General features: G+C 45.4%; 1 protein-coding gene across 1 annotated transcript in view; it reads right to left on the bottom strand.

Moving 5' to 3' along the window:
• Positions 1-608: 608 nt before the first annotated feature.
• Positions 609-27,260, bottom strand: part of LOC139395773 (high mobility group nucleosome-binding domain-containing protein 5-like) — a gene marked incomplete at its 5' end in the record, with an annotated part of 28,587 nt that continues 1,935 nt past the window's right edge. The window contains 2 exons of the mRNA XM_071143134.1: positions 609-1,481; positions 1,771-2,015. Of these exons, the coding sequence (XP_070999235.1) occupies positions 609-1,481; positions 1,771-2,015 (1,118 nt within the window). The remainder of the gene's footprint in view (positions 1,482-1,770; positions 2,016-27,260) is intronic.

The raw sequence follows: 27,260 nt of genomic DNA, 5'->3' as shown, positions 1-27,260 counted from the left end.
TTAAACAACACTTCCATCTCATCTTTGCTGCTTTGACTCTTCTCATTGGAACCTTTTACCTGGTCTCCGGTCTCTCTCCCTGTTTCTTCCTCTTCACTGGAATCAGATTCTGTTGATTCTCCCTCCCCATTTCTCTCCTCTTTGTCACCCCCCCCCCCCCCCCTCTCCTCTCTCATTTGCAGACTTGTCTGTTTGTCTCAGAATCTGTCTCAGTTTCAGGTTCCTTATCTACTTCCTCCCTCCTCTGTCTCAGAATCTGTCTCAGTTCCAGGTTCCTTATCTACTTCCTCCCTCATCTGTCTCAGTTCCAGGTTCCTTATCTACTTCCTCCCTCCTCTGTCTCAGAATCTGTCTCAGTTTCAGGTTCCTTATCTACTTCCTCCCTCCTCTGTCTCAGAATCTGTCTCAGTTCCAGGTTCCTTATCTACTTCCTCCCTCCTCTGTCTAAAAATGTGTCTCAGTTCCAGGTTCCTTATCTACTTCCTCCCTCCTCTGTCTCTTTCTACTCTCTGTTGAAGATGGACCGTCATCCCCTGCTTCTCCAACCTCCTCAGCTTTATCCGGTGCCTCATCCTCCTCCTTCTCTCTCCCCTTCCCCTCTCCATCCTTCATTTCTTCAGGACCAGGTTCTGCAGACTTCCCTGTAGCTTGGTCTCCAGGCTCTTCTCACCAACCACACTGTCTGAGTCCTTCTCTGTGGTTTTAGTAATATCTTCCTTGTCATCACCTTGTTCCTCTGTGGTTTTAGTAATATCTTCGTTGTTATCACCTTGTTCCTCTGTGGTAATCCTCTTAGTAATATCTTTGTTGTTATCACCTTGTTCCTCTGTGGTTTTAGTAATATCTTCGTTGTCATCACCTTGTTCCTCTGTGGTTTTAGTAATATCTTTGTTGTCATCACCTTGTTCCTCTGTGGTAATCCTCTTAGTAATATCTTCGTTGTTATCACCTTGTTCCTCTGTGGTTTTAGTAATATCTTCGTTGTTATCACCTTGTTCCTCTGTGGTAATCCTCTTAGTAATATCTTCGTTGTCATCACCTTGTTCCTCGGTGGTTTTAGTAATATCTTCGTTGTTATCACCTTGTTCCTCTGTGGTTTTAGTAATATCTTTGTTGTTATCACCTTGTTCCTCTGTGGTTTTAGTAATATCTTTGTTGTTATCACCTTGTTCCTCTGTGGTTTTAGTAATATCTTCGTTGTTATCACCTTGTTCCTCTGTGGTCTTAGTAACATCTTCGTTGTTATCACCTTGTTCCTCTGTGGTTTCAGTAATATCTTCGTTGTTATCACCTTGTTCCTCTGTGGTTTCAGTAATATCTTTGTTGTTATCACCTTGTTCCTCTGTGGTTTTAGTAATATCTTCGTTGTCATCACCGTGTTCCTCGGTGGAGTTCTCAGCTACTGCAGTCTCCTCCTCTTCACCTTTTTCTACCTCTGGACTCTCCTCTGTGTCAGTAGATTTACTGTCCCCCGTTGGCTTCTGAAATTAATTTTACATTAGCAAATTAATATGATTCTATTATCGAAAGTCTTTCAGACGCAATATGTTGAACATTCAAACAGTTGGAATTGTATTTGAGCTATAGATAATATAGAAAATAATGTACACTTTTTTATTAAAAGCCTGAAACTTGGTACACTTCTACAGTAGTAAGCAATATATGCAAGTGTGAGGTGTGTCTAACCTCTTCAGAGGTCAGGTCACTCTGTGGAGGGGTGTGTTTAACCTCTTCAGAGGTCAGGTCACTCTGTGGAGAGGTGTGTCTAACCTCTTCAGAGGTCAGGTCACTCTGTGGAGAGGTGTGTCTAACCTCTTCAGAGGTCAGGTCACTCTGTGGAGAGGTGTGTTTAACCTCTTCAGAGGTCAGGTCACTCTGTGGAGAGGTGTGTTTAACCTCTTCAGAGGTCAGGTCACTCTGTGGAGAGGTGTGTCTAACCTCTTCAGAGGTCAGGTCACTCTGTGGAGACAGGTCTGCATTCTCTAAAGGGCCTTCATCAGTCTGCACCTCCCCGTCTGCATCAGAGGAAGGAGGTGTTGCTATTAACCAGCCGTAGCACAACACTGACACCTCATGGTATTAACACAGACACAGACAGTACACATAGGGAACATTATTCATGGGGAAAACCAGCCCTTCAGACAGCACAGCTTATAGGAGTAGATCACAAACAGAGTGGCAGGGCTGCCATTTGGGCTGAAAATAAGACCCTGGAATGTGGCTTTAAAAACATATTATCTAAATACTATCTAAATATATATTAATAATGAGATCATATCTCATTATTAATAACATATATTTAGATATGATCTCATTATTAATAACATGTATTTAGATATCATCTCATTATTAACATATTTAGATATTATCTCGTTATTAACATATATTTAGATATTATCTCATTATTAACATATATTTAGATATTATCTCATTATTAACATATATTTAGATATTATCTCGTTATTAACATATATTTAGATATTGTCTCATTATTAACATATATTTAGATATTATCTCGTTATTAACATATATTTAGATATTATCTCATTATTAACATATATTTAGATATTATCTCGTTATTAACATATTTAGATATTATCTCATTATTAACATATATTTAGATATTATCTCGTTATTAACATATATTTAGATATTGTCTCATTATTAACATATATTTAGATATTATCTCGTTATTAACATATATTTAGATATTATCTCATTATTAACATATATGTAAATATTATCTCATTATTAACATATATGTAGATATTATCTCATTATTAACATATATGTAGATATTATCTCATTATTAACATATATGTAGATATTATCTCATTATTAACATATATTTAGATATTATCTCGTTATTAACATATATTTAGATATTATCTCATTATTAACATATTTAGATATTATCTCATTATTAACATATATTTAGATATTATCTCATTATTAACATATATTTAGCTCAGTAAAACATAACATTTGCACACAGTTTTACAATTGCATTGACACTAATTCTAATTCTGTGTTTTTTGAGTAATTTGTTTAAGATTCGTACATAGAATAACATTAAAGGCTCTGATAAACTAGACAATTACATGCTTGTTTTAAGTACTTGATGAGCAAGGATTTTAATTATAACAGAGAAATGTAAAAAAAATTACCATCATAAAATTAAGTGTTACATATATTATTATTAAACACCCCCCCCCCCAAAAAAAATAAGTCAAAAGCAGTTTGACAAAAATGTTGCTTTGCAGATTAGACTAGATTACCAAAGGCATTTAATGCATTTTAAATGCTCAACTGATTGAAGTTTAGCAGCAAAAATGAGACAGCCACAGCAGTAATGGGTCTTCTTTGAATATGTTATGGAAATGTTTTGCATTCATTAACACTAGCTATTCCTCCCAACCAACCACACAGACACACTGTAAAGCAGTAGAGTTAACATGACTACAAACTCTGAACATTTTAATGTGATTTAGTCTGGGGAATGGAGGGAGAGGGGGGGGGGGGTGTCTCATAAAAATGCTAAATCAAATTAAATACAACATTTAAAAAATATATATCTCCCCTTCATTAAATCCATTAGATTTGGCTGGGCATTGAAGACTGGATGACTAGGTACTTTGGTGTCTGCTTCCCTCAGACAGACATGCGTTCCAAACGGCACCCTATTCCCTACATAGTGCACTACTTTTGACCCGGGCCCATTGGACTCTAGTCAAAAGTAGTGAACTATGTAGGGAAATAAGGGGTTGCGAATTGGGAAACAGACATACGGTTCAACTACAGAGCTTCTCAGTGTAGTCAAGATATCAGACCCTGGCTAATTTACATAGCTGGGCTGCGCTGGTGAAGTCATTATCTGTTGAAAGCAGGGAATAGTGGACAGGAGCAATATTCTGCTTATCTGCTACTCTTGTAAATTGATGTCACTGTATTTCACTATGATATGAGCTACAGGGTTAATTTGGTTTTCGTAGGAAAACCTACGATAAAACTTTCTGTCAATCCTCAGTATATTTTGACAGTTAAAAGCAACAAAAAAAATGGTTCACTAGGGTGAGGATGTATTTTTTGCGATGTGTGTTTATAAAATTGTTTTAAAAAACAACACATTTCTCTGACAAACAAGACGGTTGTGTCAACAACACCCGAAAGAGCAGTTTAATGGAGATGAACAGGAAGTGTAATCCATTCCATTTCTTTACTAGGCTTTGGTGTTACTTTAGTTTCCTTGTCTAATGCCTTTAACCACACCACCAGGTAGCAAACAAGACGGTTGAAAACACCTGAAGACATCACAGAGACAACCACTGATCTTAACACCACCAGGTACCAAACAAGACGGTTGAAAACACCTGAAGACACCACCGAGACAACCACTACTCTTAACACCACCAGGTAGCAAACAAGACGGTTGAAAACACCTGAAGGCACCACCGAGACAACCACTACTCTTAACACCACCAGGTACCAAACAAGACGGTTGAAAACACCTGAAGGCACCACCGAGACAACCACTACTCTTAACACCACCAGGTAGCAAACAAGACGGTTGAAAACACCTGAAGGCACCACCGAGACAACCACTACTCTTAACACCACCAGGTAGCAAACAAGACGGTTGAAAACACCTGAAGACATCACCGAGACAACCACTACTCTTAACACCACCAGGTAGCAAACAAGACGGTTGAAAACACCTGAAGACATCACCGAGACAACCACTACTCTTAACACCACCAGGTAGCAAACAAGACGGTTGAAAACACCTGAAGACATCACAGAGACAACCACTGATCTTAACACCACCAGGTACCAAACAAGACGGTTGAAAACACCTGAAGACACCACCGAGACAACCACTACTCTTAACACCACCAGGTAACAAACAAGACGGTTGAAAACACCTGAAGACATCACCGAGACAACCACTACTCTTAACACCACCAGGTAGCAAACAAGACGGTTGAAAACACCTGAAGACATCACCGAGACAACCACTACTCTTAACACCACCAGGTAGCAAACAAGACGGTTGAAAACACCTGAAGGCACCACCGAGACAACCACTACTCTTAACACCACCAGGTAGCAAACAAGACGGTTGAAAACACCTGAAGATGGATCATGAAGGTATATTAGTCTATGTCGTCCAGTCAGGTGCTTTAGTGTGATTTGTCCCTTTAAATCAAGAAGAGGAACATACACTGCTCTTAACAACCAGGTATCAACATAGTCACAACATGGTAACAACACGCTAACTGAAACACACCAACAACGCGCTAACTGAAACACACCAACAACACGCTAACTGAAACACACCAACAACACGTTGTCATGGGTATTTCTGGATTAGATTAGAATTACAGCCTCCTGTGGCTGAGTGAAGTCCAACTGAACGTCCAATCTGCATTATACAGTCAACAACACAACACTATTAGAGGGTGTAGGCTGAATCAGACCTGGGTTCAAGTACTATTTGAAATCTTTCAAATACATCCACGCGTTTCCTCTATCTCGCCTGGAGTGCCAAGTAGGTTGGGTTTGCCGTTTTGGGATTTTTTTGATTGGTCCATTACGCCAAGAAAGCTCAATCAAAGACCAGCGAAAGTATTTGAAATAATTTCAAATAATATTTAAACCCAGTTTTGGTGTAAATAGTGAATTGTGAAGTCCTCTCTCCCTCTCTCGCTCTGCTCTGGGAGGATGACACAGTAGACTGGGTAATGACACCACAGGGAATTATTCTACTATCTGACTAGACTGGGTAATGACACCACAGGGAATTATTCTACTATCAGACTAGACTGGGTAATGACACCACAGGGAATTATTCTACTATCTGACTAGACTGGGTAATGACACCACAGGGAATTATTCTACTATCTGACTAGACTGGGTAATGACACCACAGGGAATTATTCTACTATCTGCTTGGATGTGTCTTGTCTTTCAGTGCAGCAGAGTGGAGTTATTTTGAAATGTAACTACAGGAATATGTTAATACAGTTATGCAAATGTCTCTGATAAAATGTGCCAATGTCTCGTTCAACTAAAACCCTTTCACTTCCTCACCTCTGACTGTATAGAATCATCACTGCTTAAAACCCCTTCACTTCCTCACCTCTGACTGTATAGAATCATCACTGCTTAAAACCCCTTCACTTCCTCACCTCTGACTGTATAGAATCATCACTGCTTAAAACCCCTTCACTTCCTCACCTCTGACTGTATAGAATCATCACTGCTTAAAACCCCTTCACTTCCTCACCTCTGACTGTATAGAATCATCACTGCTTAAAACCCCTTCACTTCCTCACCTCTGACTGTATAGAATCATCACTGCTTAAAACCCCTTCACTTCCTCACCTCTGACTGTATAGAATCATCACTGCTTAAAACCCCTTCACTTCCTCACCTCTGACTGTATAGAATCATCACTGCTTAAAACCCCTTCACTTCCTCACCTCTGACTGTATAGAATCATCACTGCTACAGTACTGACTTAATGCATAGGGAGGAAATATGAATACTAGATACTACTCTGCATTATGGCAACATATACTACTCCATAGTATGTAATTTCACCAGAGCCAGGGGCCCCTCTCTCTGTGATCCTGAAAACATCTGACCTGCTTGGATTGGATTGGCTTTGCTTGGATTGGATTGGTTTGGATTGGATTGGTTTGGATTGGCTTGGCTTGGATTGGTTTGGCTTGGCTTGGCTTGGATTGGATTGGTTTGGATTGGCTTGGCTTGGATTGGTTTGGCTTGGCTTGGCTTGGATTGGATTTGATTGGCTTGGATTGGCTTGGATTGGCTTGGATTGGCTTGGATTGGATTGGATTGGTTTGGCTTGGATTGGCTTGGATTGGATTGGTTTGGCTTGGATTGGCTTGGATTGGCTTGGATTGGCTTGGATTGGATTGGATTGGATTGGTTTGGCTTGGATTGGCTTGGATTGGCTTGGATTGGATTGGTTTGGCTTGGATTGGCTTGGATTGGATTGGCTTGGATTGGATTGGCTTGGATTGGATTGGCTTGGATTGGATTGGCTTGGATTGGCTTGGATTGGCTTGGATTGGCTTGGATTGGTTTGGCGTGGATTGGCTTGGATTGGCTTGGATTGGCTTGGATTGGATTGGTTTGGCTTGGATTGGCTTGGATTGGCTTGGATTGGCTTGGATTGGCTTGGATTGGCTTGGATTGGCTTGGATTGGCTTGGATTGGCTTGGATTGGATTGGTTTGGCTTGGATTGGCTTGGATTGGCTTGGATTGGCTTGGCTTGGATTGGATTGGCTTGGATTGGATTGGTTTGGCTTGGATTGGCTTGGATTGGCTTGGATTGGTTTGGTTTGGATTGGATTGGCTTGGTTTGGATTGGATTGGATTGGATTGGTTTGGATTGGATTGGATTGGTTTGCACAGCCACATGCAAAAAGCAAAAGTGGGACGGCCTCCGATTCAAAATGACACCAGCCTCCTGTGTGGAGATGGGATGCCGTCTGCGTGTCACCTAAAAAACATTGGTTACCAGATCAGCGTGACAGGCGAACCTCTAGTCTCTTAATCCCCTAACCAACCTTCAAAGGGTCATCAGAAACCTTTGCTTTCTGAATGGAGAGATGAAGGGGATCACATTAAGGCCTGTTTCCTGTCTGCCATGTTGTCTAACGTCTAAGACACTCCTCACTGTAACATGTAACAGCAACACTAATGGCATCGTATTCACTATATAGTGCACTACTTCTGAGCTGGGCCCATAGGGCTCTGGTTGAAAGAAGTGCACTAGGTAAGGAATAGGGTGCCATTTGGGAAACTCCAGTTTCTCCTGCTGTACTGGGGGACTAAGCCTAGCTAACTCAAAGACTGCTAGCTACTGTTCTCCTGCTGTACTGGGGGACTCAGCCTAGCTAACTCAAAGACTGCTAGCTACTGTTCTCCTGCTGTACTGGGGGACTCAGCCTAGCTAACTCAAAGACTGCTAGCTACTGTTCTCCTGCTGTACTGGGGGACTCAGCCTAGCTAACTCAAAGACTGCTAGCTACTGTTCTCCTGCTGCACTGGGGGACTCAGCCTAGCTAACTCAAAGACTGCTAGCTACTGTTCTCCTGCTGTACTGGGGGACTCAGCCTAGCTAACTCAATGACTGCTAGCTACTGTTCTCCTGCTAGTCTGGTGGCTCGCTTATAAAACTGTCTTTCACTCTGTATTAATCACTGACTACACTCTGACTACACCCTGCCTACAGTCCACTGACTACACCCTGCCTACTGTACACTGACTACACCCTGCCTACTGTACACTGACTACACTGCCTGTTTTAGTCTGGTCGTTCGCTTATAAAACTGTCTTTCACTCTGTATTAATCACTGACTACACTCTGACTACACCCTGCCTACTGTCCACTGACTACACCCTGCCTACTGGACACTGACTACACCCTGCCTACTGGACACTGACTACACCCTGCCTACTGGACACTGACTACACCCTGCCTACTGTACACTGACTACACCCTGCCTACTGTACACTGACTACACCCTGCCTACTGCACACTGACTACACCCTGCCTACTGTCCACTGACTACACCCTGCCTACTGTACACTGACTACAACCTGCCTACGGTACACTGACTACACTCTGCCTACACTGACTACACCCTGCCTACTGTACACTAACTACATTCTGCCTACTGTAAATTCTGACTACACTGACTACACCCTGCCTACTGTACACTGACTACTGAACACTGACTACACCCTGCCTACTGTACACTGACTACACCCTGCCTACTGTACACTGACTACACCCTGCCTACTGTACACTGACTACACCCTGCCTACTGTACACTGACTAAACCCTGCCTACTGCATACTGACTACACCCTGCCTACTGCACACTGACTACACCCTGCCTACTGTACACTGACTACACCCTGCCTACTGCACACTGACTACACCCTGCCTACTGTACACTGACTACACCCTGCCTACTGTACACTGACTACACCCTGCCTACTGTACACTGACTACACCCTGCCTACTGTACACTGACTACACTGCCTGTTTTAGTCTGGTCGTTCGCTTATAAAACTGTCTTTCACTCTGTATTAATCACTGACTACACTCTGACTACACCCTGCCTACTGTCCACTGACTACACCCTGCCTACTGGACACTGACTACACCCTGCCTACTGGACACTGACTACACCCTGCCTACTGGACACTGACTACACCCTGCCTACTGTACACTGACTACACCCTGCCTACTGTACACTGACTACACCCTGCCTACTGCACACTGACTACACCCTGCCTACTGTCCACTGACTACACCCTGCCTACTGTACACTGACTACAACCTGCCTACGGTACACTGACTACACTCTGCCTACACTGACTACACCCTGCCTACTGTACACTAACTACATTCTGCCTACTGTAAATTCTGACTACACTGACTACACCCTGCCTACTGTACACTGACTACTGAACACTGACTACACCCTGCCTACTGTACACTGACTACACCCTGCCTACTGTACACTGACTACACCCTGCCTACTGTACACTGACTACACCCTGCCTACTGTACACTGACTAAACCCTGCCTACTGCATACTGACTACACCCTGCCTACTGCACACTGACTACACCCTGCCTACTGTACACTGACTACACCCTGCCTACTGCACACTGACTACACCCTGCCTACTGTACACTGACTACACCCTGCCTACTGTACACTGACTACACCCTGCCTACTGTACACTGACTACACCCTGCCTACTGCACACTGACTACACCCTGCCTACTGCACACTGACTACACCCTGCCTACTGCACACTGACTACACCCTGCCTACTGTACACTGACTACACCCTGCCTACTGTACATTCTGACTACACTGACTACACCCTGCCTACTGTACACTGACTACACCCTGCCTACTGAACACTGACTACACCCTGCCTACTGTACACTGACTACACCCTGCCTACTGTACACTGACTACACCCTGCCTACTGTACACTGACTACACCCCGCATACTGTTTACTGACTACACCCTGCCTACTGTACACTGACTACACCCTGCCTACTGTACACTGACTACACCCTGCCTACTGTATACTGACTACACCCTACCTACTGTCCACTCTGACTACACTGACTAAACTCTGACTACACCCTGACTAAACTATGCCTACTGTACACTGACTACACCCTGCCTACTGTCCACTGACTACACCCTGCCTACTGTACACTCTGCCTAAACCGTGCCCACTGTTCACTCTGACTACACTCTGACTACACCCTGCCTACTGTACACTGAATACACCCTGCCTACTGTCCACTCTGACTACACTGACTACACCCTGCCTACTGTACACTGACTACACCCTGACTAAACTATGCCTACATCCTGACTACTGTACACTGACTACACCCTGCCTACTGTCCACTCTGACTACACCCTGCCTACTGTCCACTCTGACAACACCCTGCCTACTGCCCACTCTGACTACACTCTGACTACACCCTGCCTACTGTACACTGACTACACTCTGACTACACCCTGCCTACTGTACACTCTGACTACACCCTGCCTACTGTACACTGACTACACTCTGACTACACCCTGCCTACTGTACACTGACTACACTCTGACTACACCCTGCCTACTGTACACTCTGACTACACCCTGCCTACTGTACACTAACTACACCCTGCATACTATACACTCTGCCTACACTGACTACACCCTGCATACTGTCCACTCTAACTACACCCTGCCTACTGTACACTGACTACACCCTGCCTACTGTCCACCCTGACTACACCCCGACTACACCCTGACTACACCCTGCCTATTGTACACCGACTACACCCTGCCTATTGTACACTGACTACACCCTGCCTACTGTACACTGACTACACCCTGCCTACTGTCCACTCTGACTACACCCTGCCTACACTCTGCCCAATGCTACGTCCCAAACGGCACCCTAATCCCTATATAGTGCACTACTTTTGACCCATAGGGCTCAGGCTGAAAGTAGTCCACTATGTAGGGAATAGGGTGCCGTTTGGGACAGAACCTGTGTATAAACACGTCATGGATCAACAGTTGACTTCTACCAGGTCTCATCAACCAGGGTTGATAAACCCCGTAGTGTCACTGCAGTGATACTACAGCTACAGGCTGACAGAAACAGTTGAGTTCTACCAGGTCCCATCAGGGTTGATTTTACCAGGTCCCATCAGTGTTGATTTTACCAGGTCCCATCAGGGTTGATTCTACCAGGTCCCATCAGGGTTGATTCTACCAGGTCCCATCAGGGTTGATTCTACCAGGTCCCATCAGGGTTGATTCTACCAGGTCCCATCAGGGTTGATTCTACCAGGTCCCATCAGGGTTGATTCTACCAGATCCCATCAGGGTTGATTCTACCAGATCCCATCAGGGTTGATTCTACCAGGTCCCATCAGGGTTGATTCTACCAGGTCCCATCAGAGTTGATTCTACCAGGTCCCATGAGGGTTGATTCTACCAGGTCCCATCAGGGTTGATTCTACCAGGTCCCATCAGGGTTGATTCTACCAGGTCCCATCAGGGTTGATTCTACCAGGTCCCATCAGGGTTGATTCTACCAGATCCCATCAGGGTTGATTCTACCAGATCCCATCAGGGTTGATTCTACCAGGTCCCATCAGGGTTGATTCTATCAGGTCCCATCAGGGTTGATTCTACCAGGTCCCATCAGGGTTGATTCTACCAGATCCCATCAGGGTTGATTCTACCAGATCCCATCAGGGTTGATTCTACCAGATCCCATCAGGGTTGATTCTACCAGGTCCCATCAGGGTTGATTCTACCAGATCCCATCAGGGTTGATTCTACCAGATCCCATCAGGGTTGATTCTACCAGATCCCATCAGGGTTGATTCTACCAGATCCCATCAGGGTTGATTCTACCAGGTCCCACCAGGGTTGATAAACCCCGTAGTGTACGCTGCATTGATACTACAGCTACAGGCAGTTAGAAAATGTTTTCAGTTTCCTGAAACACTTTCTTCCTGCTTCGTAACACACAGAAATATGGTTGAACTTTAAAGCCTGATCACAACAGCAGTTCAGAAAACAACTGACCTTCATTGCCAACATCCTCGACCCCGTCTTAAAAAAAAACACACAACAAAAAACCACATTCCTACTTCCATTCCTTTTTCTATTGAATGTTAATGTTATTCATTCTCTATACAATAGTTGGTTGGGAAAATGCCATTGAACATGGAATGTTGTTGTGTCCGTTGGGTTCTCAAGTGCTAATTGAGTTGACATGAAAATGCATTGCCACTGAACCTGGTTCTATTCACAGCAAGAGGTGTTGTTCCAATACAAGGTCACGGTGAATACAACCCTACGTTCTGTCCTTGGGTTTTATTAAAAAATATATATATATATATTTAACCTTTATTTAACTAGGCAAGTCAGTTAAGAATAAATTCCTTATTTTACAATGGACGAGCCAATTGTCGAGCCTCACCATTGGGACTCTCGATCACGGCCGGGTTGTGATACAGCCCGAGAAACCGAACCAGGGTGTCTGTAGTGACGTCCTCGAGCACTGAGATGTAGTGTCTTAGACCACAGCACCACTGAGATGTAGTGCTTTAGACCACAGCGCCACTGAGATGTAGTGCCTTAGACCACAGCACCACTGAGATGCAGTGCCTTAGACCACAGCACCACTGAGATGCAGTGCCTTAGACCACAGCACCACCTTAGACCACAGCACCATTGAGATGCAGTGTCTTAGACCACAGCACCACTGAGATGTAGTGCCTTAGACCACAGCACCACTGAGATGCAGTGCCTTAGACCACAGCACCACTGAGATGCAGTGCCTTAGACCACAGCACCACCTTAGACCACAGCACCACTGAGATGTAGTGCCTTAGACCACAGCACCACCTTAGACCACAGCACCACTGAGATGTAGTGCCTTAGACCACAGCACCACCTTAGACCACAGCACCACTGAGATGTAGTGCTTTAGACCACAGCACCACTGAGATGTAGTGCCTTAGACCACAGCACCACCTTAGACCACAGCACCACCGTAGACCACAGCACCACCTTAGACCACAGCACCACTGAGATGTAGTGCCTTAGACCACAGCACCACTCAGATGTAGTGGTTTAGACCACAGCACCACTGAGATGTAGTGTCTTAGACCACAGCACCACCTTAGACCACAGCACCACTGAGATGTAGTGCCTTAGACCACAGCACCACTGAGATGTAGTGCCTTAGACCACAGCACCACTGAGATGTAGTGTCTTGGACCACAGCACCACTGAGATGTAGTGCCTTAGACCACAGCACCACCTTAGACCACAGCACCACTGAGATGCAGTGCCTTAGACCACAGCACCACTGAGATGTAGTGCCTTAGACCACAGCACCACCTTAGACCACAGCACCACTGAGATGTAGTGTCTTAGACCACAGCACCACCTTAGACCACAGCACCACTGAGATGTAGTACCTTAGACCACAGCACCACCTTAGACCACAGCACCACTGAGATGTAGTGCCTTTGACCACAGCGCCACTGAGATGCAGTGTCTTAGACCACAGCAACACCTTAGACCACAGCACCACTGAGATGTAGTACCTTAGACCACAGCACCACCTTAGACCACAGCACCACTGAGATGTAGTGCCTTAGACCACAGCACCACTGAGATGTAGTGCCTTAGACCACAGCGCCACTGAGATGTAGTGCCTTAGACCACAGCACCACTGAGATGCAGTGCCTTAGACCACAGCACCACCTTAGACCACAACACCACTGAGATGTAGTGCCTTAGACCACAGCACCACTGAGATGTAGTGCCTTAGACCACAGCACCACTGAGATGCAGTGTCTTAGACCACAGCACCACTGAGATGCAGTGTCTTAGACCACAGCACCACTGAGATGCAGTGTCTTAGACCACAGCACCACTGAGATGTAGTGCCTTAGACCACAGCACCACTGAGATGTAGTGCCTTAGACCACAGCACCACTGAGATGCAGTGTCTTAGACCACAGCACCACTGAGATGCAGTGTCTTAGACCACAGCACCACTGAGATGTAGTGCCTTAGACCACAGCACCACCTTAGACCACAGCACCACTGAGATGTAGTGCCTTAGACCACAGCACCACTGAGATGTAGTGCCTTAGACCACAGCACCACTGAGATGCAGTGCCTTAGACCACAGCACCACTGAGATGCAGTGCCTTAGACCACAGCACCACCTTAGACCACAGCACCACTGAGATGTAGTGCCTTAGACCACAGCACAACTGAGATGTAGATGTATTGCCTTAGACCACAGCACCACTGAGATGTAGTGTCTTAGACCACAGCACCACTGAGATGTAGTGTCTTAGACCACAGCACCACCTTAGACCACAGCACCACTGAGATGTAGTGCCTTAGACCACAGCACCACTGAGATGTAGTGCCTTAGACCACAGCACCACTGAGATGTAGTGCCTTAGACCACAGCACCACCTTAGACCACAGCACCACTGAGATGCAGTGCCTTAGACCACAGCACCACTGAGATGTAGTGCCTTAGACCACAGCACCACCTTAGACCACAGCACCACTGAGATGTAGTGCCTTAGACCACAACACCACTGAGATGTAGTGCCTTAGACCACAGCACCACCTTAGACCACAGCACCACTGAGATGCAGTGTCTTAGACCACAGCACCACTGAGATGTAGTGCCTTAGACCACAGCACCACTGAGATGTAGTGCCTTAGACCACAGCACCACCTTAGACCACAGCACCACCTTAGACCACAGCACCACTGAGATGTAATGTCTTAGACCACAGCACCACTGAGATGTAGTGCCTTAGACCACAGCACCACCTTAGACCACAGCACCACTGAGATGTAGTGTCTTAGACCACAGCACCACTGAGATGTAGTGTCTTAGACCACAGCACCACTGAGATGTAGTGCCTTAGACCACAGCACCACCTTAGACCACAGCACCACTGAGATGTAGTGCCTTAGACCACAGCACCACTGAGATGTAGTGCCTTAGACCACAGCACCACTGAGATGTAGTGCCTTAGACCACAGCACCACCTTAGACCACAGCACCACCTTAGACCACAGCACCACTGAGATGTAGTGTCTTAGACCACAGCACCACTGAGATGTAGTGCCTTAGACCACAGCACCACCTTAGACCACAGCACCACTGAGATGTAGTGTCTTAGACCACAGCACCACTGAGATGCAGTGCCTTAGACCACAGCACCACTGAGATGCAGTGTCTTAGACCACAGCACCACTGAGATGTAGTGCCTTAGACCACAGCACCACTGAGATGCAGTGCCTTAGACCACAGCACCACCTTAGACCACAGCACCACTGAGATGCAGTGCCTTAGACCACAGCACCACCTTAGTCCACAGCACCACTGAGATGCAGTGCCTTAGACCACAGCACCACCTTAGACCACAGCACCACTGAGATGTGTTCATATTCGTAACAAGACAAATGGGATGAAGGCTCTTTTCTTGAGGTAGTTCTAATATACAGAACCCTATAGAACGATACCTCCAGTACCCAGCCGAGGTTCTGATCCACTCTATATTGGGTCGGCAGGTAGCCTAGTGGTTAGAGCGTTGGACTAGTAACCAAAAGGTTTCTAGATCAAATCCCCGAGCTGACAAGGCAAAAATAACATCTGTGGTTCTGCTCCTGAACAAGGCAGTTAAACCACTCTGTCGTTAACCCACTCTGTTGTTAACCCACTCTGTTGTTAACCCACTCTGTTGTTAACCCACTCTGTTGTTAACCCACTAGGCTCTGTCGTTAACCCACTCTGTCGTTAACCCACTCTGTTGTTAACCCAGTCTGTTGTTAACCCACTAGGCTCTGTCGTTAACCCACTCTGTCGTTAACCCACTCTGTCGTTAACCCACTCTGTTGTTAACCCACTCTGTTGTTAACCCACTAGGCTCTGTTGTTAACCCACTCTCTTGTTAACCCACTAAGTTGTCGTTAACCCACTGTTGTTAACCCACTAAGCTCTGTCGTTAACCCACTCTGTTGTTAACCCACTAAGCTCTGTCGTTAACCCACTCTGTTGTTAACCCACTAGGCTCTGTCGTTAACCCACTCTGTCGTTAACCCACTCTGTTGTTAACCCACTAAGCTCTGTCGTTAACCCACTCTGTCGTTAACCCACTCTGTTGTTAACCCACTAAGCTCTGTCGTTAACCCACTCTGTCGTTAACCCACTCTGTTGTTAACCCACTAAGCTCTGTCGTTAACCCACTCTGTTGTTAACCCACTAGGCTCTGTCGTTAACCCACTCTGTTGTTAACCCACTAGGCTCTGTCGTTAACCCACTCTGTTGTTAACCCACTAGGCTCTGTCGTTAACCCACTCTGTTGTTAACCCACTCTGTTGTTAACCCACTAAGCTCTGTCGTTAACCCACTCTGTTGTTAACCCACTAGGCTCTGTCGTTAACCCACTCTGTTGTTAACCCACTAAGCTCTGTCGTTAACCCACTCTGTTGTTAACCCACTAAGCTCTGTCGTTAACCCACTCTGTTGTTAACCCACTAAGCTCTGTCATTAACCCACTCTGTTGTTAACCCACTAAGCTCTGTCGTTAACCCACTCTGTTGTTAACCCACTAAGCTCTGTCGTTAACCCACTCTGTTGTTAACCCACTAAGCTGTCATTAACCCACTCTGTTGTTAACCCACTAAGCTCTGTCATTAACCCACTCTGTTGTTAACCCACTAAGCTCTGTCGTTAACCCACTCTGTTGTTAACCCACTAAGCTCTGTCGTTAACCCACTCTGTTGTTAACCCACTAAGCTCTGTCATTAACCCACTCTGTTCTTAACCCACTAGGCTCTGTCATTAACCCACTCTGTCGTTAACCCACTCTGTTGTTAACCCACTAAGCTCTGTCATTAACCCACTCTGTTGTTAACCCACTAAGCTCTGTCATTAACCCACTCTGTTGTTAACCCACTAAGCTCTGTCGTTAACCCACTCTGTTGTTAACCCACTAAGCTCTGTCGTTAACCCACTCTGTTGTTAACCCACTAAGCTCTGTCGTTAACCCACTCTGTCGTTAACCCACTCTGTTGTTAACCCACTAAGCTCTGTCGTTAACCCACTCTGTCGTTAACCCACTCTGTTGTTAACCCACTCTGTTGTTAACCCACTAGGCTCTGTTGTTAACCCACTCTCTTGTTAACCCACTAAGTTGTCGTTAACCCACTGTTGTTAACCCACTAAGCTCTGTCGTTAACCCACTCTGTTGTTAACCCACTAAGCTCTGTCGTTAACCCACTCTGTTGTTAACCCACTAGGCTCTGTCGTTAACCCACTCTGTCGTTAACCCACTCTGTTGTTAACCCACTAAGCTCTGTCGTTAACCCACTCTGTCGTTAACCCACTCTGTTGTTAACCCACTAAGCTCTGTCGTTAACCCACTCTGTCGTTAACCCACTCTGTTGTTAACCCACTAAGCTCTGTCGTTAACCCACTCTGTTGTTAACCCACTAGGCTCTGTCGTTAACCCACTCTGTTGTTAACCCACTAGGCTCTGTCGTTAACCCACTCTGTTGTTAACCCACTAGGCTCTGTCGTTAACCCACTCTGTTGTTAACCCACTCTGTTGTTAACCCACTAAGCTCTGTCGTTAACCCACTCTGTTGTTAACCCACTAGGCTCTGTCGTTAACCCACTCTGTTGTTAACCCACTAAGCTCTGTCGTTAACCCACTCTGTTGTTAACCCACTAAGCTCTGTCGTTAACCCACTCTGTTGTTAACCCACTAAGCTCTGTCATTAACCCACTCTGTTGTTAACCCACTAAGCTCTGTCGTTAACCCACTCTGTTGTTAACCCACTAAGCTCTGTCGTTAACCCACTCTGTTGTTAACCCACTAAGCTGTCATTAACCCACTCTGTTGTTAACCCACTAAGCTCTGTCATTAACCCACTCTGTTGTTAACCCACTAAGCTCTGTCGTTAACCCACTCTGTTGTTAACCCACTAAGCTCTGTCGTTAACCCACTCTGTTGTTAACCCACTAAGCTCTGTCATTAACCCACTCTGTTCTTAACCCACTAGGCTCTGTCATTAACCCACTCTGTCGTTAACCCACTCTGTTGTTAACCCACTAAGCTCTGTCATTAACCCACTCTGTTGTTAACCCACTAAGCTCTGTCATTAACCCACTCTGTTGTTAACCCACTAAGCTCTGTCGTTAACCCACTCTGTTGTTAACCCACTAAGCTCTGTCGTTAACCCACTCTGTTGTTAACCCACTAAGCTCTGTCGTTAACCCACTCTGTCGTTAACCCACTCTGTTGTTAACCCACTAAGCTCTGTCGTTAACCCACTCTGTCGTTAACCCACTCTGTTGTTAACCCACTAAGCTCTGTCGTTAACCCACTCTGTTGTTAACCCACTAGGCTGTGTCGTTAACCCACTCTGTTGTTAACCCACTAAGCTAGGCCGTCGTTGTAAATAACAATTTGTTCTTAACTGACTTGCCCAGTTAAATAAAGGTAAAAAACTGTGGAATGGGGCTACAACCAGTATGTTTACATTAATAACTAGACATTTAACTGATGTAGGCAGATTATACATTAGTCACGTAAACTCCTTCCTCCGCTTATCTTAAATCAGCGTCAGGTTAATAAAATCAGAAGTAAACATACGCTGTTTAAAACACCTGGTTTTCTGAGCCACCTTTTCAATTGTTAGGACATGTAAACACCTGGTTTTCTGAGCAACCTTTCCAATTGAAAAGGTTGCTCAGAAAACCAGGTGTTTACATCCTAACAATTGAAAAGGTTGCTCAGAAAACCAGGTGTTTACATGTCCTAACAATTGTTAGGACATGTCAACACCTGGTTTTCTGAGCAACCTTTTCAATTGTTAGAACATGTAAACACCTGGTTTTCTGAGCAACCTTTCCAATTGTTAGGACATGTCAACACCTGGTTTTCTGAGCAACCTTTTCAATTGTTAGGACATGTAAACACCTGGTTTTCTGAGCAACCTTTTCAATTGTTAGGACATGTCAACACCTGGTTTTCTGAGCAACCTTTCCAATTGTTAGGACATGTAAACACCTGGTTTTCTGAGCAACCTTTCCAATTGTTAGGACATGTAAACACCTTAAAATTAGGGCTCCAGAACATGGTAGCTCCAGCACCTGGTAGCTCCAGCACCTGGTAGCACCAGCACATGGTAGCAGCAGCACATGGTAGCAGCAGCACATGGTAGCACCAGAACATGGTACCACCAGCCGAGTGAGCCTCCCTCTTTAGTACCAGTGAAGTGAGTTCATAAACAACTGAAAAGTATTCATCTTTAAGAAGTAGTTTTCACATACAACAACAAAATAAAAAATAAACATGGTCGATGTGGTACAATGTCTATTTTGATTGGTCGACGTGATGCATTTATCATAGTCCAATCAGATTTCAGATGTGTCCATGTAACACAGGATTATCAGGGAAATGGTTCTTCTTGCAAACCATTATAAACGTCTCTTAATACAACAGAAATAATTCATCTGACTATCCACAGTAAAGGTATTATAGTGTGTAACCGTTCTCACTGTGGTGTATCTTGACCACAGCGGTCGGTGGAGCTTATCGTTTTTTAAAGACAGACATTTGCCTTTTCTGAGTATCAACTGCATTCAGGAGAGAGGTGGTGTGTGGGGGGAGGGGGGGGGCGGGAGGACTTAACCAATCAAAACGTCCCCTGTGTTTGAGGAGGATGTTGTTCATGCATGTACGAGGAAGGATACAGAGAGAGAGAGAGAGAAAAAGAGAGTATATCCCAAATCGCACACTGCTCCCTATAAAGTGCACTACTTTTCACCAGAGTCCTATAAGTCCTGGTCAAAAGTAGTGCACTACATACAGTGATTTGGGACACAGACAGAGAGATAATCAGTCTGACGCCACACTCCTCCTCCAGAGCACCAGTTGAGGAGCAGTGGAGGGAGTATGGAGGGTCCTGTCTCTGGCTTGGAGTCATTATCCCAGAAAGGCAATTACCATGGCAGGGCCTCTCTCCCTCCTCTCCTCCTCTCTGTAGGGGGCCCTCTCTTCCCCTCTCTTCCCCCTCCCCTCTCCTCCTCTCTGTAGGGGGCCCTCTCTTCCCCCTCTCCTCCCCTCTCCTCCTCTCTGTAGAGGGCCTTCTCTCCCTCCTCTCCCCGTCCCCTCCTCCACTCTCCTCCTCTCTGTAGGGGGCCCTCTCTCCCTCCTCTCTTCTTCTCCTCTCCTCCCTTCTTCTCCTCTCGTCCCTCTCTCCTTTACTCTCCTCCTCCTCTCCTTTTTCCTCTCCTTTCCTGGACAGAGACTAATGGCATCACACAGTACCAGGCCTCAGTGACAGCCAGCAGAAACACAAGAGAAGAAAGAAGAGAGGGAGAAGAGAGAAAAGGAGAGAGAAAAATAGAGGAGAGAAGAGAGAGAGAGAAGAGAAGAGAGAAGAGGAAGAGGAGAGGGAGAAGAGAGAGAAGAGAGAGAGAAGAGAGGGAGAATAGAGAATTGATGGAGAAGAGAGAGAAGGAGAAGAGAGTGAGAAGAGAGGAGAGAGAGGAGGAGAAGAGAGTGAGAAGAGAGGAGAGAGAGAGGAGAGGGAGAAGAGAGAATAGATGGAGAAGAGAGAGGAGAAGAGAGAGAAGGAGAATATAGTGAGAAGAGAGAATAGATGGAGGAGAGAGAAGGAGAACAGAAAGAGAAGAGAGGACAGAGAGAGGAGAGAGGACAGAGAGAGGAGAGAGAGAGAGAAGGAGAAGAGAGAGAGAGGAGAGGGAGAGAAGAGAGGAGAGAGAAAGAGAAGAGAGAGAGGAGAGGGAGAAGAGAGAGAAGAGAGAGAGGAAAGGGATAAGAGAGAGAAGAGAGAGAGAAGAGAGGGAGAAGAGAGGGAGAAGAGAGGGAGAAGAGAGAGAGAGAAGAGAGAGAGGAGAGGGAGAAGAGAGGAGAGAGAAGAGAGGAGAGAGAGAAGGTTGAATGAAAATGTATTCAGTCTGTGAATCAGTCTGTGTTTGTTAACATCTCTCCAGAGATGACATGTGTTTGTTAACATCTCTCCAGAGATGACCTGTGTTTGTTAACATCTCTCCAGGGATGTCTGTGTTTGTTAACATCTCTCCAGAGATGTCTGTGTTTGTTAACATCTCTCCAGAGATGTTTGTGTTTGTTAACATCTCTCCAGAGATGTCTGTGTTTGTTAACATCTCTCCAGAGATGACCTGTGTTTGTTAACATCTCTCCAGAGATGACCTGTGTTTGTTAACATCTCTCCAGAGATGTCTGTGTTTGTTAACATCTCTCCAGGGATGTCTGTGTTTGTTAACATCTCTCCAGAGATGTCTGTGTTTGTTAACATCTCTCCAGAGATGTTTGTGTTTGTTAACATCTCTCCAGAGATGTCTGTGTTTGTTAACATCTCTCCAGAGATGACCTGTGTTTGTTAACATCTCTCCAGAGATGTCTGTGTTTGTTAACATCTCTCCAGAGATGTCTGTGTTTGTTAACATCTCTCCAGAGATGTCTGTGTTTGTTAACATCTCTCCAGAGATGTCTGTGTTTGTTAACATCTCTCCAGAGATGACCTGTGTTTGTTAACATCTCTCCAGAGATGTCTGTGTTTGTTAACATCTCTCCAGAGATGTCTGTGTTTGTTAACATCTCTCCAGAGATGTCTGTGTTTGTTAACATCTCTCCAGAGATGTCTGTGTTTTTGTGTTTTTGCTGCACCTCTGGTGTCTAAAGTGGTTTCTGAACACACCATCTGCCAAGGCAGACTGGATGGTACACTATAGGGTAGACTGTAGAGACTGTAGAGAACCAGCTGTCTGCCTGTCTGCCTGCCTGTCGTGCACTGTGTAACTGTTATTGAATGTCACAGTTTTCAATAGAGGACACAGAGTGAGACAGAGACAGGGACAGAGACAGGGGCAGAGACAGGGGCAGAGACAGGGGCAGAGACAGGGGCAGAGACAGGGGCAGAGACAGAGAGAGAGAGAGAGAGAGAGAGAAAGACAGGGACAGACACAGACAGATAGAGAGACAGAGACATAGGGCAGAGACAGGGACAGAGACAGGGGGAGAGACCGGGACAGAGACAGGGAGAGAGACAGGGACAAAGATGGGGACAGAGACAGAGAGAAAGTCATGGACAGAGACAAAGACAGAGAGAGAGAGTGACAGAGACAGGAACAGAGATAGAGACAAACAGACACAGAGACATGGACAGGGAAATGGACAGAGACAGACTACACTATTTACTGCAGCATTAACAAATGATGCTGTGATGCTGTAACTCAGTTTATTGAGTTGAATGAAAATGTATTCAGTCTGTGAATCAGTCTGTGTTTGTTAACATCTCTCCAGAGATGACATGTGTTTGTTAACATCTCTCCAGAGATGACCTGTGTTTGTTAACATCTCTCCAGAGATGTCTGTGTTTGTTAACATCTCTCCAGGGATGTCTGTGTTTGTTAACATCTCTCCAGAGATGTCTGTGTTTGTTAACATCTCTCCAGAGATGTCTGTGTTTGTTAACATCTCTCCAGAGATGACCTGTGTTTGTTAACATCTCTCCAGAGATGTCTGTGTTTGTTAATATCTCTCCAGAGATGTCTGTGTTTGTTAACATCTCTCCAGAGATGTCTGTGTTTGTTAACATCTCTCCAGAGATGTCTGTGTTTTTGTGTTTTTGCTGCACCTCTGGTGTCTAAAGTGGTTTCTGAACACACCATCTGCCAAGGCAGACTGGATGGTACACTATAGGGTAGACTGTAGAGACTGTAGAGAACCAGCTGTCTGCCTGTCTGCCTGCCTGTCGTGCACTGTGTAACTGTTATTGAATGTCACAGTTTTCAATAGAGGACACAGAGTGAGACAAACAGGGGTTCTGACATGGCAACAATCTAAAATTCATATGACCTGACGGTTTCACGGTTACATTAGACAGTAAATACTGAGGTCTGAGTTACACAACTAAATGTACATGACATGAGTATCCTTCAATTGTCCACCTGGAGGATTCAGTCATTCTCTCTCTCTCTCTCTCTCTCTCTCTCTCTCTCTCTCTCTCTCTCTCTCTCTCTCTCTCTCTCTCTCTCTCTCTCTCTCTCTCTCTCTCTCTCTCTCTCTCTCTCTCTCTCTCTCTCTCTCTCTCTCTCTCTCTCTCTCTCTCTCTCTCTCTCTCTCTCTCTCTCTCTCTCTCTCTCTCTCTCTCTCTCTCTCTCTCTCTCTGTGTCTCTCTCTCTCAAGAGATAAAGAGACAAGAGATAAACAACATCCACAGTTATTAGAGACAAGGACTGAAGAACATCCACAGTTATTAGAGACAAGGACTGAACAACATCCACAGTTATTAGAGACAAGAGATAAACAACATCCACAGTTATTAGAGACAAGGACTGAACAACATCCACAGTTATTAGAGACAAGGACTGAACAACATCCACAGTTATTAGAGACAAGGACTGAACAACATCCACAGTTATTAGAGACAAGGACTGAAGAACATCCACAGTTATTAGAGACAAGGACTGAAGAACATCCACAGTTATTAGAGACAAGGACTGAACAACATCCACAGTTATTAGAGACAAGGACTGAACAACATCCACAGTTATTAGAGACAAGGACTGAACAACATCCACAGTTATTAGAGACAAGGACTGAAGAACATCCACAGTTATTAGAGACAAGGACTGAACAACATCCACAGTTATTAGAGACAAGGACTGAACAACATCCACAGTTATTAGAGACAAGGACTGAACAACATCCACAGTTATTAGAGACAAGGACTGAACAACATCCACAGTTATTAGAGACAAGGACTGAACAACATCCACAGTTATTAGAGACAAGGACTGAAGAACATCCACAGTTATTAGAGACAAGGACTGAAGAACATCCACAGTTATTAGAGACAAGGACTGAAGAACATCCACAGTTATTAGAGACAAGGACTGAAGAACATCCACAGTTATTAGAGACGGACTGAACAACATCCACAGTTATCAGAGACAAGGACTGAACAACATCCACAGTTATTAGAGACAAGAGATAAACAACATCCACAGTTATTAGAGACAAGGACTGAACAACATCCACAGTTATTAGAGACAAGGACTGAACAGCATCCACAGTTATTAGAGACAAGGACTGAAGAACATCCACAGTTATTAGAGACAAGGACTGAAGAACATCCACAGTTATTAGAGACAAGGACTGAACAGCACCCTGTTTCCTATATAGTGCACTCCATTGGACCAGGACCCAGAGAGTGATGTAATGTGTGAGTTTCATGCGCTCGGTTATTGTTGGAAACGTTGCTGTTGCCGTAGCTACACTGTTGTTTCTTAGACCACCACTGCCCCCTGGTGTTCAGACGGGAGAATGCATTATATAAGATTCCGTTCCAAACATTACATCATCATCATTTTTAAATGAAGGTCATTCAATATGCAAGTGTCTGCTACCCACCGAGACACACACACTTAGGTACAGTCAGATAGTAAGATACAGACCCACCTAGACAACACACACTTAGTTACAGTCAGATACAGACCCACCTAGACACACACACACAGTTACAGTCAGATACCCACAGACACTTAGACAAAGAGAGAGACAGAGAGAGAGAGAGAGAGAGAGAGAGAGAGAGAGAGAGAGAGAGAGAGAGACAAAGAGAGAGAGACAGAGAGAGAGAGAGAGAGAGAGAGAGAGAGAGAGAGAGAGAGAGACAGACAGAGAGAAAGAGAGTGAAAGAGAGACAAACTCTGGGCATACTGATAAATGACTAGGAATCAGATAGGGAATAAGCTCTAACTACCCCAGTTTATTTGACTGGCATCCAATAGGGAATAAGCCATCCGATAGGGAATAAGCCATCCAATAGGGAATAAGCCATCCGATAGGGAATAAGCCATCCAATAGGGAATAAGCCATCCGATAGAGAATAAGCCATCCAATAGGGAATAAGCCATCCGATAGAGAATAAGCCATCCAATAGGGAATAAGCCATCCAATAGGGAATAAGCCATCCGATAGAGAATAAGCCATCCAATAGGGAATAAGCCATCCGATAGAGAATAAGCCATCCAATAGGGAATAAGCCATCCAATAGGGAATAAGCCATCCGATAGGGAATAAGCCATCCGATAGGGAATAAGCCATCCGATAGAGAATAAGCCACCCGATAGAGAATAAGCCACCCGATAGAGAATAAGCCACCCGATAGAGAATAAGCCACCCGATAGAGAATAAGCCACCCGATAGAGAATAAGCCACCCGATAGAGAATAAGCCACCCGATAGGGAATAAGCCACCCGATAGGGAATAAGCCACCCGATAGGGAATAAGCCATCCGATAGGGAATAAGCCATCCGATAGGGAATAAGCCATCCGATAGGGAATAAGCCATCCGATAGGGAATAAAACATCCGATAGGGAATAAGCCATCCGATAGAGAATAAGCCATCCGATAGAGAATAAGCCATCCGATAGGGAATAAGCCATCCGATAGGGAATAAGCCATCCGATAGGGAATCATCTCTAACTACCCCAGTTGGTTTGAATCCGATAGGGAATAATCCGATAGGGAATAATCTCTAACTACCCCAGTTGGTTTGAATCCGATAGGGAATAATCCGATAGGGAATAATCTCTAACTACCCCAGTTGGTTTGAATCCGATAGGGAATAATCCGATAGGGAATAATCCGATAGGGAATAATCCGATAGGGAATAATCCGATAGGGAATCATCCGATAGGGAATCATCCGATAGGGAATAATCTGATAGGGAATAATCCGATAGGGAATAATCTCTAACTAGCCCAGTTGGTTTGAATGGCCTATCAAGATAAATGTTACTGTCTTCATGCCGTTAATACCAATAGTTGTATCTAAATCCCAGTCATTTATCACAGTGGCAGCTACAAGCTGCTTATCTATCTACTGTATGTTTGTATCAATGCCAACTGGGGAGGACATCAGGGTGTGTGTGTGTGTGTGTGTGTGTGTGTGTGTGTGTGTGTGTGTGTGTACGTCATAGTCTGGAGGTGAGATTAGGCAGATCAGGTTCACACATTAACACATGAGTTACCCTAAGACTCTGTCCCTAATGACACACGGTTCCCTATATAGTACACTACGTTCCACCAGAGTCCTATGGGTCACTACAGTGCATTGGGAAAAGTATTCAGACCACTTGACTTTTTCCACATGTTGTTACGTTACAGCCTTATTCTAAAATTTATTAAATCTGGGGTTTTTCCCCCTTATCAATCTACACACAAAACCCATAATGACAAAGCAAAAACAGGGTTTTTAGAATTTTGGGGGGCAAATTGAAGAAAATTAAATACAGACATATTACAATTCCATAAGTATTCAGACCCTTTACCCAGTACTTTGTTAAAGCACTTTGGGAAGTGATTACAGCCTTCAGTCTTCTGGTCTGATCACGCCCCCATAGAACTCTGCTCTGACCACACCCCCATAGAGCCCTGCTCTGACCACACCCCCATAGAGCCCTGCTCTGACCACACCCCCATAGAGCCCTGCTCTGACCACACCCCCATAGAGCCCTGCTCTGACCACACCCCCATAGAGCCCTGCTCTGACCACACCCCCATAGAGCCCTGCTCTGACCACACCCCCATAGAGCCCTGCTCTGACCGCGCCCCCATAGAGCCCTGCTCTGACCACACCCCCATAGAGCCCTGCTCTGACCGCGCCCCCATAGAGCCCTGCTCTGACCACACCCCCATAGAGCCCTGCTCTGACCACACCCCCATAGAGCCCTGCTCTGACCGCGCCCCCATAGAGCCCTGCTCTGACCACGCACCTATAGAGCCCTGCTCTGACCACGCCCCCATAGAGCCCTGCTCTGACCACGCCCCCATAGAGCCCTGCTCTGACCACCCCCCCATAGAGCCCTTCTCTGACCGCGCCCCCATAGAGCCCTGCTCTGACCACGCCCCCATAGAGCCCTGCTCTAACCACGCCCCCATTGAGCCCTGCTCTGACCACGCCCCTATAGAGCCCTGCTCTGACCACGCCCCCATAGAGCCCTGCTCTGACCACACCCCCATAGAGCCCTGCTCTGACCACGCCCCCATGGAGCCC

Source organism: Oncorhynchus clarkii, unplaced genomic scaffold, assembly GCF_045791955.1.
Source record: "Oncorhynchus clarkii lewisi isolate Uvic-CL-2024 unplaced genomic scaffold, UVic_Ocla_1.0 unplaced_contig_10504_pilon_pilon, whole genome shotgun sequence".
Lineage (NCBI taxonomy): Eukaryota > Metazoa > Chordata > Actinopteri > Salmoniformes > Salmonidae > Oncorhynchus > Oncorhynchus clarkii.
The sequence above is the reverse complement of the archived record's forward strand: the minus strand, read 5'-3'. Positions and strand labels throughout refer to the sequence as shown.